At 42.5% G+C, this 13,603-nt stretch overlaps 2 protein-coding genes across 2 annotated transcripts; both read left to right on the top strand.

Moving 5' to 3' along the window:
- The first annotated feature begins 4,442 nt into the window (after positions 1–4,442).
- LOC127210070 (alpha-defensin 24-like) lies at positions 4,443–5,432 on the top strand. The gene is made up of 2 exons (XM_051169762.1): positions 4,443–4,758; positions 5,327–5,432. Exons 1-2 carry the CDS (start codon positions 4,583–4,585, stop codon positions 5,430–5,432), a joined length of 282 nt encoding a protein of 93 aa, XP_051025719.1. The 5' UTR covers positions 4,443–4,582.
- Positions 5,433–11,949: 6,517 nt separating this feature from the next.
- LOC127210280 (neutrophil antibiotic peptide NP-1-like) lies at positions 11,950–12,817 on the top strand. Its single transcript, XM_051169975.1, has 2 exons — positions 11,950–12,128; positions 12,660–12,817. The coding sequence occupies exons 1-2, from the start codon at positions 11,957–11,959 to the stop codon at positions 12,770–12,772; spliced, it is 285 nt and encodes a 94-aa protein (XP_051025932.1). The 5' UTR covers positions 11,950–11,956; the 3' UTR covers positions 12,773–12,817.
- Positions 12,818–13,603: the final 786 nt, after the last annotated feature.

Raw genomic sequence — 13,603 nt, 5'->3', positions numbered from 1 at the left:
CTGGTTTCTTTCTTTCTTTTCTTTTTTGGTTCTCTTCTTTCGTCTTTCTTTCTTTTCTTCTTCTTCTTCTTCTTCTTCTTCTTCTTCTTCTTCTTCTTCTTCTTCTTCTTCTTCTTCTTCTTCTTTTTGGTTTTTTGTTTTCTCTGTGTGTAGTCCTGGCTATCCAGGAACTTGCTTCTTAGATCAGACTAGCCTCGATTTCACAGAGATCCGCCTGCCTCTGCCTTTCAAGTACTGGGAATAAAGGCATGCCCCACCACTGCCCAACTTCAATGGGTTCTAAACACTCATTTTTAAAACAAGGAGGCCTGTCTTCAAGATCTGAGGAAATCCCTCAGGCCAGTATGAAGCAGTTACAACTCAGTTTCCATCAACTGTCCTAACATCACAGTCTTATGGTCAGACATATCTGCACCTCACTCTGGTAGACTTTTCTGTTTTTCTTCTTCTACCACTGATATTCAGAATACACATCATCACCTCTAAGCTCACCTATGTCTCATTAATCCTCAAGTGAGACTTGTTGCCTCACCCTTCTGTACTTATACATAGCCTCTTTTACTCTAACTTGGAAAACTGTGCTTCCTGTGGTCTCTCTTTAATGTGAGATTATTAATGTCATAAAGTTGTCAAGGTATTTGGAATTAGAAAATATGTTTCCCTGTTAGTTTAAAAACTATTAGGCATTATCTGTTACATAAAATATTTAAATGCTATTGAACTTGACAACTTCTTATGTATAGTGAGAATGCTAAATTTCCATTTATTGTAGAGTTAGGGTAGCTTTGTGTGATGTCATAGAAATCATGATAATTTAAAACCTAAGATAACCCATGTAACAGTCTCAAAGTATATAATACATGAAGCATACTTATATTAGCTTATATTTATTGGTTGCTAAGATCTTTTTTTATCTATTCCAGTAAGAAGTTTTCACAACAACCCAATAAAGTAGCTGCTTTTATTGACCAATGTTTTGTGGGTTTGCAAAGGAACTTTGAAGAGGTTAATTGCCCTCCTCAGAAACACTAAAGATTTGGCAAGAGGGCCTTGGCCAAATCCCTTGCACTTTACCACCACGCCATCTTCCATCTTAACTTCTGCATTCTAGAGCTAACTTCTGTCATTTATTGGAATGATTGTTTTATTGCTTAGAACCTGACAGTGGATGAAGGTTGAAAGACATATGTTAACAGATGGTCTCTCCACGGCTTCTCCCTGGGTCTATCTCTGCAAATTTCCTCCTCTGGGATTTGATGGGAAACCACCAGTAAATAGCATACACTCTCTAGAAAGAACTGAAGAAAAAGCTGTTGCCAGCTATGGCGAGTCATAACTCACATGTATGATCATTGCTAAAGATATAGGCTTGACTAAGGGGAAGTGTGAGTTCTGTTGAGTTTTTCACACTTTCTTCTGGTACACCAAGCGAGTGATCAGCCCACTCACCTTGGGGTCCAGGATGCAGTATAGGAAACCATAAGAAGAAACAAGTCCTGAAGGACCTGAGCCATATGACCTGGGTCAGCAGAGTCTGAGTGCCTGAGGGAAAAGGAGGAACAGCCTCCCATGTGCACAAGTGGTTCAAGTGTAAGGTCTGAGGTTTCAGGGTCCATGGGAGGTTAGCTTCCACCCTTTAGAGGAGATGTTTCAATATGTGATGATGCTTGGCCAAGACTTGGTACAGGGAGAAACAGCAGGGAACTACAAAGCGTTCCTTCATGTCTCCAACATCACTTCAATGTCTCTGACCCACCAGCTCCATTCACAGCCTTATTGCCTGACTGCTTGTTGGGAATTCACATGTGCTATCCTATGTTGGACCATTAAAGATCCCAAGCACTGTCCATGCGAAGGTGCAGCTTCCTCAGTTGGGGTGCTGCACAAGAAAGACAGCTCGGTTTCAAACACAGGATGTGGTAGGGATTTTGCTAATGCCACTAAATCACTAAAACACACAAATTTGAGTTTTTACAAATTTAAGGTGAAAGGGAAAAAGAACTCAGAAGCATTATTAAAGAATGTTTGGTACAGCAAACAGAAAACGACAAAGAACGCTGATAATCTTTAAGGAGATTTGTAACAAATGACACAAAGAAAAAACTTCCAGAATTGATGAACAGCAGCTGAAGGTTAGTTAGAGACATTGTGGAGCAGGAGGCCTGGCTCGGTGGTTACACAGAAGTTGGTGCTCTTGCAGAGGGCCTAACTCGGTTACAGCATGCATAGCATTCTGTAATTTCAGTTCTGGGAGATTTGACTCCTATTCTGGTCTCGATAGGCAACAGGCTCACACATATATACATCAAGGCACTTATTTTTTTTTTATTAATTTATTCTTGTTACATCTCAATGTTTATCCCATCCCTTGTATCCTCCCATTCCTCCCCCCCCCATTTTTCCATTATTCCCCTCCCCTATGACTGTTCCTGAGGGGGATTACGTCCCCCTATATATTCTCATAGGGTATCAAGTCTCTTCTTGGCTACTTGCTGTCCTTCCTCTGAGTGCCACCAGGTCTCCCCCTCCAGGGGACATGGTCAAATGTGAGGCACCAGAGTACGTGAGAAAGTCGTATCACACTCTCCACTCAACTGTGGAGAATATTCTGACCATTGGCTAGATCTGGGTAGGGGTTTAAAGTTTACCTCCTGTATTGTCCTTGGCTGGTGCCTTAGTTTGAGCGGGACCCCTGGGCCCAAGGCACTTATAAAATAAAAATAAGTAAATCTTTTTCTTAAACAGTGTAAAACAAATGTGCCAACCACTCCCTCAAGGGAGCATGTGACCAAATACAAGTGCATACACTACTTAGGCATGTGCACATCTGCCATCAATTCATGACGAAAATGTAAACTAGTATGATACAGAAATATCAATTTTTACCTATCAGATTGGGACTAGAAAGTGTGGGGAAAGCATCATAGTATGTGTATCAACCTGCACAAAGACCATAAAACTCCTGCAGACTCTAACCCACAAGGTAAAGATCTTCTTTCCCCCAAAAGACTCAATCCCAGAAGAGGGGAGGTGACTGCATGTGACTTCACAGAGAGGGGACTCTGGTCTCTGTCTTCTCTGATGTGCACATGAGCAGGCATCTTTCCTCAAGTGAGATGGCTGATGCTGCCAGGGTTTGGGAAGAAATGAAGGAGAGAACATAAAACAATGAGGAAATGAAATTGATGGTACAAATCAAAATTTGATTGCCTTACTTTAAAAAGACATTCTCGGGATACGCAGGGACTTCAATGACCAACTCTGCATCGAATACTGGCAAGAAGAATGGAAAGTGAAAACACAATACTATAAATGACACAATTGAGTCTTTTGAGTATGCAACTTTTTGTAAATGCTACTGAGGCTAACACTATAAAGAGCAGGGATTTGTCTGAAATATAAGGTGTGCTTTTTGACTCACAGATCTAGGTCTACAAATGTATTTAAGAGGGCATGTCCCATTAGGCAATAGTATATATATATGTATATGTATATATATATATATGTAATTGTGTGTGTATGTTTAAATAGTATGTAAAATAGTTTCTTACTACTTTGCTAGCTATTGTACACAGCTGTAAATAAAAATATTTAAACAACTGAACAGTATTTATCAACATGTAAATATGAGCTAGCACTTACAACACTGGGACTCCATGCACTGGTTGAAAATACAATGTTCTCTATCTTTTGGTATATACATAGTAAAGGAAAAGGGATGAAACATGGACAGAACAGTGTTCATATATAAACATGTGGCACTTTTTGGGATTGGGAAGCAGAATATAACCCTCTCTGCATTCTGGATGTTGTTTCTTGTAGGTAAACCCACATTTCCCAAAAGTTAAAAAAAAAATGGTACAGTCTCTGACAGAAGAAGTGCACATCACTTGATGGTTCCCGTGTGAAGAGGCACTTGGAACACACTCCTGAGCTGTGTTCAGTCACTCTGGCACCCTCAGCACGCCAGCTCTAGCTTCACTCAGACCAAGTCTGTCCTCGTCTCCTCTTGAACTCAATTCACTGGACGCATGATAAGGCCATCTCACTTTCTCCATAAGTGCCCCAATGTAGGGGAGTCACAGAGTCTTCCTCCATGAGGGTGACAATTCCCCCCGAATCACACAAAGAACCGACTGTCCAATCCACAGGCATCTGGGTTGGGTCCAGGTTCCTCACTTTCTGAGAACAGCAGGCTCCAGCGTTAGAACACAAACCCCCTTGTTCCATGAACTTAGTAGCTTAGGACATGTCTGCCTCTTTTCTTTCCCGACCACTGAAAGGTAAATATTCAAGCAGATGGGAAGCAGGAGAAGACAGCAGGGCCCCTTCATCATTATCAGCTGGAAGGGAGGGCTGTCGCTGAACACACAGACCAACGTCATGGTGGAAGCTATGAGGACAGAGGAACATCAAAGGGATCTCAAGGGCAACTGTCTCTCCCAGTCCCCATCAAAGAGTGGCTTCTCTAACCGTGGGGCCTGTCTCTGTACCTTCTCATGACAGCCCTATAAAAGCAGGCTCCCTCCTCACTGTCCACACATCGAGCTCCTGCTCACCACTCCTCCAGGTGACTCCAGCCATGAAGACGCTTGTCCTCCTCTCTGCCCTTGCCCTGCTGGCCTTCCAGGCCCAGGCTGATCCTCTCCCGGAAGCAAATGAGGAGACGAGCATTGAAGAACAGACAGGGGAAGAGGACCAGGACGTGTCCATCTCCTTTGGAGACCCGAAAGGGCTTGCTCTTCAAGATGCAGGTGAGTGGTGGTGCCTGGTGTGATGCAGGCTTCTAGTCTCCTGAGAGAGGGCTGAAGGCATGCCATGGAAGCCTGTGAAGACTAATCTGGTTCCCTTGGTAATTCTATTTTACTTCATTTTATTTCTTATCCATAGCAGTAACAGTGAAAGTGAACTGTCTAGTTGAATTTCTTTCTCATAAGATTTTTGCTGCAAAAATACACCTGGGAACTTCATCAGGGTATAGAACAATATGCTGAGTTGTTTCCAATAGAACTCAATGAGTAGTCTTAGGTTTAAGGAGAAAATTTTCTTTGCCTAAAGGAACTTCAGATCAGTGTAAGAGTGCACTCAAGTGTATGTATGGTGAGAAAAGGAGCATAAACACTAAAGACACATCAGAATGGGTCTCAAATGCTTTACCAAAAATCCTTAAGTATGTTATTTGTTGAGTTGGCCATGCTGATGGCTGTAATGTTGCCAACACAACACACTGATGCTGTATCACACGTCTTCATGAGATTGTATACTGTCCCACGCTCCAACCTTGAAATTTAATGTCTGGTTTTCTTTGTGTGTCTCCAGCCTCAAGAAAAGTCCTCACATGCTATTGTAGACCAAAATCCTGCATAGGACTGGAACGCATCACTGGGATCTGCAGCAAGGGGAACAGAAACTACATATTCTGCTGCCGCTAAGCATGGAGACTGAGACAAGAAGACGATCATACACTGCGTTGCCCAAGAGAGCTCTCTGATTACCACTACACTTGTGTTTCTTCTTTATCTTCAATAAATTACTTGCAAGAGGATCCCTGTGTGTTTGTATTCTTTTGATGTTAGATTTCTAGATCACAAGTATTAGAACCTTCAAGGAAATTTTGCAAGGGAATAAATAGTTTAATTTTTACTTACAAAATACTGGCTCCAAATACTATCAGTTTTAAAGGATGATCCCAGGATTCAGGCACAAAGTATAAGGAAAGTTCAGAGTGCTGGTGAGCCCCTTGAATTTTGACTCTGCCTTCATGTAGATTCAACTCCCTCTCAAAGACATCGCCTATGTATTAAGAAAAATATACTACTTTGGCCTCCAGGTTTATAGAAGTCTAATATTTTGATTTTTCAGAGAGCTACTATATCCTTAAAAGGTTTGAAGTTTCAATGAACAGGTCGGGATCATGCCTCTGCCTTCTAAGCGCTGGGTTGTTTTTTGATCCATAGAGACAACTTTTACCAATATTAGAAAAAAGCTAGTGCAGAGACAGAATGGGTAGGAAGAAAAGCAGGGCATCTCATACTATGGTGTGTGCACACTATCTGTAGCACTGGCACTCATAGATGACAACATGTATTTTCTATACGGTAGTACAGATAGTGTGGGCTCACAACAGATGTTCTCTGGGCACTCAATAAGGATGGACCCAGGCTGGAAGCATCTCACTTGGTAGTTGCTATGAAAACCTGTGTTGAGCTATGACAAATACCAACTTCACTGGCTGAACTGGTAGAGAAAGTTCAACTCTAGCCAGTCCAACTCCTATAGCGTCAAACATCACAGGATATTGATTAGTACATTGAAAATATAATGTGTAGTTACTATACTGTACAGTTTTTTTTTCCTGAACTCTACATCCAGAAACAGAATATAAAGGATTAAGAAAACATTTTTTCTGTGCTTTTGCAACTTTCTCTTGCCACTCAAAGCCCTGAAGATTGTTTCAGAAACTTTCAGGTTAGAGGAAAAGCCTCTCTGTACTAATGGGCTTGGACTTTCACCTTCCCAACCTCTTAATACCTTAATCCCCTCAGTGACCAAAGTCCCACAAGACATTTCTGTCTTAAATGAGCACCTGTGACCTGGGCAAATAAATGTAATGATTAAATCGAACATAGGGTCAGCCTTTTGGAATGCAATGATCTAAGGACCTAGGTTCTCTGTTTCCGGGGACGGTTAGTGTAACTCCAGTAAGTGTTAACCAGCAAGCACATGAAACAGTCATGTTGATCAACCTCCCTGCTAACGCTCTCCAGGATTTCTCCATTAGCTCACAGAGCTTAAAAAAAAGTCTCTGTTGTCTTTGTCTCCAGAGAGTTTATTCCGACACCTCTCCCTCTTGCAAATTCTTGACTCTGGATGCAATAATCTCATGAACCCTTCCTTCCCACTTTTGAAGTTTGCAGTGAATTTTTCTTGTAAAATGCCAAGAGCTCATTGTTTTAAAACTGATTGATGTGTTGCAATGGTGAACATTTAAGGTCACACATGTGCACACTGAAATTATTAAATTGGGGAATTAACTCATCTGTCACTCCAGATATTTATAATTTCTTTCTGGTCAAACACTAAAATTCTACTGCCCTAGCTGTTTTGAAATACATAATCCGTTATTATTTACAGTCATGCCATTGTGTAAGAGTTCACCAGAACCCACTGCTCCTACATAAGTGTCATTCTGTGCCCATTGACCAATCTCTCCTCAGCATCCCTTGACCTTGCCAGTCTCCAGGAGCAAGTATTCTACCCCCAGCTTCCATTACATTGCTTTTTATCCTGGATGTGTGAGAACATATTGTCCTTCTCTTTGTGTATCTGGGTATTACACAGCAAGTGTCCTCTGGGATACTCTCAGTTATAGCAAATTCCATCTTTTCATGGTTGAATAGTGTTCCACTGTGTATACATGCAAACACACACACACACAGACACACACACACACACACAGTGTCTGTGCATGCCACATTCTCTATCCACTCATCCATTGAGGGACATGGAGGTTGAGGCCATCTCTTGGCAGTAATGTACAGTGAACAGAACTACAGTACACCTAGATACCTCTCCAGCATAAAGAGTTCATTTCCATTTGAAAGTTTTGCTTTCTGAACTCTTTCTACAACCAGAAACAGAATATAAGGGATTAAGAAAACATATTTTTTTCCTGTACTTTTGCATCTTCTTTGCCACTCAGAAGTCCACAGATCACTTCAGAAAGTTGCAGGTTAGAGGAAAAGGTTCTCCAGTCTGATGTGGCCCAGATGGTCACCTCCCCAGCCTCTTAATACTTGAGCATGTAGGTGACAGTGACCCTGTCCTCACTGTCTTCAGCCCTCTAGCCAATCACCACATGGCCACACACTTGCCATCCACCCTCATTTGGGTATCAATCTAAAACTCCTGGCTTGCAACCTCTATGCCACTGCCTTCCAGCTCTCTGGTGTGGGTGACTTTGGGTCTTTGATCATGACCCTAAGTAACATTGTGCTCCTTAGTCATCTGAGAACTCTGAAGCCCAGACTGTACCAAGAACACTTATAACCAGCTCTTTTCTGTCAGATGCTCTGCATTAGGATTGATCACATTTCCCATGTGTATTAATTGGAGGCCTTGGATTCAAGGTCCAGGAACCACCTTGGGCTTAGCATTTGCACTCAAATCCTTAAGAATTCTAAGAAGGAATCATGACAAGAAAGACTGGTTAGTTCAAGGAATAAAAGTGGTCCCCTGGCCTTTCTTTCTTTCCTTTTCTGATGGCCCTCATGATGGCAGAGGGAACGAAGGACAGATCTATGGAGCCTTTGTCGTTCAAAATTCTAGAGAGAACAAAACAAAACAAAACAGAACAGAACAAAACATTTGCTAATTTTTCTCATGTTTTAGCAATTATCAAGGCTATACATGCCCTCCTCCCCACCTCTAAGTCTCCCCCCAGGGACAGAGATCTGAGCCATAGTTGGGTTGCACACTATCCCTGGATTCCCATTGCAGAAATTTAGATGAAAAATGAATAAAAAGTTGTTCACTGAAACATCCTAAAGAGCACAGGACTTTATGCCACTTATCTATAACATGTTCTATGTTATTCTTGAGAAATTAAGTGAAAAGATCAAGTCCCACTTTTGGGATACATTGACAAAGCAAAAGCTGGCAGACAAAATAATCCACACAGCACAGGTTCTCTTACTGTGTTCGTGAGCATGTTCTGCACTCCTACTGCTGTGTAAGAAATCATCACACACACACGTGTGTGTTCTAACTCGTATTTACCACTTGGACATTGGTTAGCACTGTGGGCAGAAGGATGAGTGGTTCTCTAGCATTTGGACAGTTTACTGGGCATGTCAGGGCTGGTGTCAGGAGGGAGCTCAGCAGGACTATGAGTTGAGACCAGATATGTGGAGTACATCCATTCATTCTGGTTCAGGAGGGGGATCATCAAACAGCTGTCCTCATCTGAAGCTGAGTGGGTTTTGATGGTGGATATTTATAAACGTTATAAATCAAAACTTTTTCCCCTAAGAAAACTGGCTATAAATATTTCTGGTTTACCACTATAAGAGGCCTCAGTTCTTCCTCCATGATCTCCCCAGTAAGACTTGGGGTTACTCAAAATATGGCCGATGGGTTCCAGTGTGGGTCTCTGCCTTAGTCCATTTTGACTGGTATAATGCAATGCCACATATCAGGTCATATAATAATTGTGTTATATACAGCAGTTCTGGAGGTAATGAAGTCTAAGATGAAAGTGTCAAAAGATTTACTTTGTGGCAATGGCCCATTTCCTGGCTTATAAAGAATACTTTCAGAGGATGTTTCTACCTGGTAAAAGGGTCCCCTGCCAGAGGACCCCACTTGTGAATGTCATGACTTTTGGGAGTAAGATTTACACACATTAATTTTAGCAAGACCTGATTCAGACCACAGCATCATCCAGTAAGGAGAAAGTGAAAATATTAATATTTCAAGTCTTGGAAACAAAACACAACATGGTGACATGTGAGATTCTGCTAATGGTTAAGAAATTACCAAATATAAGCTCAGGATGAGTGGGCACAAGCCTGCATTCTGATAGCAAGTGCCAAAGGATTTGAGGTCATCTTAAACCATTCTTTTCCCTTTTAGGGGGCTGTATGGTGGAAAGCAGTTGCGTCTCCAGCAGGCAACGTCCGTTCTGGTCATGCTGGGGCTCACAAAGTCCTTGTATATGACTAATATTGGTTTAGGCACGACACCTCTGAGCACACATCACTTGGTAAGACCAGCTAGTGCCAATCTCTCTGCCATCTGTCCAGCCTGTGGGACATACAGAAGACATTGTGTCTCAAGAAACAATGTCATAAATGTTTTGCCCACTTGGCTTTAGATAACTCTTTAGCCTTATTTAGTGACCAAGGAAGGTTGCAGCTGGTCCTTCCAGATAATGACTTGATATATATACTTCAGTCACATGGGAGAGTCCATTTGAACCTGCACAGCTGCACAGCAGAACTAATGTATAATGTTGCCATAGTGCAGTATTCCTACTCTGCCGAAAGGCTTAACTAGCCCTAATGGTTGTATCCTTGGTCCTGGGGAGACTCGCTGAGAAGTAGTTTTCAAATCCTTCTCTAGATGCTCATTGGATATTTATTCTAGTCACAAAACATAAGCCATGATTTGTAAGCCACACGTTTCCTGTGCACACGTTCATACTTTCTGACATTAGTGGTTCAGCCCCAGAGTCTGGGCTTTGCAGCACAGGCTTCACAGTGTGAGCAGTACTGGACAAGTAAGTGTTGTCTAGTCCTGGATGAGATAGTTAAGAAATCCTTCTGGGAAGCCCTACTTTGCCCCCAGCTTTTCCAAATTGCCTAACTGTCCTTGCACCATAGGTGTTTGAGGTATCCAATAGAAATTAACCACACACACAAAAAAAGTTAGGACATTAAATAGGGGAAGTCTGTTCCACGATGTTTCGTCCGCTGTTCTATCCTGAGATCTGGACAGAGGCGTGCTCTCTCCTGCTCTGCGCTCCGTGCAGCACCAAGGATCTGTAAGTAATGGAAGTCCCTTAACTTTCAAAGTATGGATGTGTCGTTGAGGCCTAGCTGCAACTGACTACCTAAAGGCAAGGCTCCTCTGGAGGAGCCCACATAATCAGACCCAGTTTTTCGGGCTCTTCTGTATGAGCCTCTGGTAGCTGCTAAGGACAGTAGTGACTGGTAAAGGGGACACTCACACCCTCCTTTTCAAAACACAGATGTCTTACTTGTCATTCCAGTAGGGACAGTAATATAATCTGTGAAATGTCTTTACATTTTAAGGAATATCTCTTGGTACAGTTTGATTTTGGCTATTGAGTTACACATGTTGCCTATATATTTTGGAGATCAGGTGCTTATCAGATGTATGCTTTGCCCACCTTTCCCACCATATGCTAGTTTGGCATTTCACTCTGATGCTTATTTTCTCTCCTATGTAGAAGTTGTAAAGTCCAGTGCAATCCCACTTGCCATTTTTGCTTTATTCCCAGAACCTTTGGTGCCATGGAAGAACTCACTGTCCAGACCCAGCTCTGAATTTTTCTTCTAGTAGTTTGATGCTTTAAAGTCTTATATCCAGATCTTTATTTCATTTTATTCGAGATAAAGATCTGATTGTGCATCAAATCACTGGGTTTTATGCTTTAGTGATTACTGGCTTTATTGTCAATCACATTTGCATGAGTGAAAAGAATAAACACTCCTCTTTTTTTTTTAGACCAATGCTCATTTCTTCCATAGTTTAATAAGATCAAGGTGGTTATCAAATGTGATGTAATAGAAACAACCCTAACAAGCATGGACTCTCCACATCATCAGGATTCAGGTCTGACCTAGAGTCAACAACTTCAGATGGCATCAGAATCCATCTTCAGAGATTTAGAGGCATTGATTCCTCACACTTAATGCATGAAAGTGCTTCTCCTCCTCCTCCTTCCATTAAAAAGTAAACACTCAGCTGGGGGTGGTGGTGGTGCATGCCTGTAAGCCCAGCACTTGGAAAGGCAGAGGCAGGCAGATCTCTGTGAGTTCGAGGCCAGCCTCGTCTACAAAGTCAGTCCAGGACAGCCAAGGCTACACAGAGAAGTGCTGTCTTGAGAAAACAAAACAAAACAAAACAAAACTAAACTAAACTAAAAAGCGAACATTCATTCAAGTGGTAAGTATAAAATCCAAGTGGTGACAGGAAAGAATAGCAGAGTCCTTCTCATCCTGTCACCAGCCACACAGGCCGAGGCAAGTCACGAGGGAAGCTGTGAGGATGAGGATATCACGAGGACCTTGAGGACAAATCCCCCTCTGTATCCATGTAGCCCTTCCCTAACTGCTGCTGAGCCCAGCTTGGGTCTTTCTCTTTACAGGCTCGCCCACCCCCCAGACACTTTGCTCCTGATTTTTTTTCATCCCCTAGGAAACCCACAGCCATGAGGACACTCGCTCTCCTCACCGCCCTTCTCCTGCTGGTCCTCCAGACCCAGGCAGAACCTCTCCTAGCGAGAGGTGAGGAGGCTCCAGACCAAGTGCATGTGGGAGACGAGGACCAGGATATGGCCATATCCTTTGGAGGGGATAAAACCACTGCTCTGCAAGATGCAGGTGAGGGACGACAGCATGCTGGAGATGTGGAGTAGAGAGGAAGGGTGGGGACAAGCTCTGACACTGGCCACCTGGGTGACTATTACACCTTTACTTTTTTTTTTCATTTAAGAGCAAGAGCCAAATAAGTCAATCTCTTCCTGCAAAGATTTTTGGTACAAGATACATTCATGAATATCACTGGGCTTAATACATACAAGAGACTTAGTGACTATCTCTTTTCTAAATTTAAATGGCTAGACTTGGTTATAGGGAGGATATTTTTATTGTGTTTATTATATTTTAGAAGCTGGAGGTGTGCTTAAAATGTGTGATTGCCTGAGTGCACAAAAAAAAAAAAATGAAGACAAACAAAATGAAGACACATGGGGATGCCATTATTTATTATTCATATTGATTGTGATTGCTCATGCTGCTGTCAGCAGCGATGAATGTGGGGGAGCCGCTTCACCCACCACAGATCTTGGCCAGGATCTCTTCCATCCTGCTGACCCAGGCGCTGAGTGTCTCACGTGATCTTTGTCTCCCCAGATGTGAAGTCAGGCTTGACCTGCTACTGCAGAAGAGGGAGCTGTGGGTTTCTAGAACGCCTCTATGGGGCCTGCAGTTACCGTGGCTACATCTTCCGGCTCTGCTGTCGCTGAGCACTGAGAACAAGAATAAGTAGGTTTGTCCTGTGACTTGAGATCCTGAAGGATACTGCTGTTTGCCCCATGCTGTGCACTTGACTCTTCCTCCTTTATATATAAATAAATCCTGGCAGCAAGTTCCCTGTGTGTGTGTGGCTGTGTGTGTGTGCTTGGTTGCAGTCTCCAAGCAAGACTCTGAGAACCAAGTACCAGAATGCTATGAAGAAATTCCTGGTTCTAGTTTGTAGGGATATTAAGGCTATCACAGGGCTTCTGATGAATATGTAAGAAAGGTCAATGCTGCTGTAACCATTCTAATCTCCCATCTCATAGCTCTGCCTCATTTAGATTAGACACACTCTCAAAGCCATTTTCAATGTGGGAGGTAGAAAACATGATGGTTATCTTCATGTTGCCATTGTCACAATGCCCTAACTCCTCAAAGTAACCTACGTCCTTATTCTAAATGTTAAGGCTTGGACAAAAAGGCCAAGATCATGTATCTGCCCATGAAGCCTTAGGTGTGTGCCTGCTCCACAGACACAAGTTTATACTAAACAGGAAAGACACTAAACAGGAAGCAAAGCAGGAAGTCTCACCCAGATATACTCATTGCCTGAAAGTATCCGTACACATCTGGCAAAGCTGGATTTGATATATGTGGGCCTGGCTTACACACACACACACACACACACACACACACACACACACACACACACACACACACACACACACTCCAAAATCCATTCGCTGCTCAGATCTTCTCAATTTGTGCTAAGCTGTTGGAAAATGTGATGACTAAAGTCACTTACATAATAAGATTGTGTAGAGAGAGGTACAGCAGGA

Source organism: Acomys russatus, chromosome 27, assembly GCF_903995435.1.
Source record: "Acomys russatus chromosome 27, mAcoRus1.1, whole genome shotgun sequence".
NCBI lineage: Eukaryota > Metazoa > Chordata > Mammalia > Rodentia > Muridae > Acomys > Acomys russatus.
Note: the sequence above shows the minus strand (reverse complement) of the source record. Positions and strands in the feature narration are given on the sequence as shown.

Coding starts and splice junctions, on each gene's coding strand:
- LOC127210070 (XM_051169762.1), top strand. CDS start 4,583: ATGAAGACGCTTGTCCTCCTCTCTGCCCTTGCCCTGCTGGCCTTCCAG. Junction 4,759..5,326: donor GCTCTTCAAGATGCAGGTGA/GTGGTGGTGCCT, acceptor TCCAGCCTCAAG/AAAAGTCCTCACATGCTATT.
- LOC127210280 (XM_051169975.1), top strand. CDS start 11,957: ATGAGGACACTCGCTCTCCTCACCGCCCTTCTCCTGCTGGTCCTCCAG. Junction 12,129..12,659: donor CACTGCTCTGCAAGATGCAG/GTGAGGGACGAC, acceptor TTGTCTCCCCAG/ATGTGAAGTCAGGCTTGACC.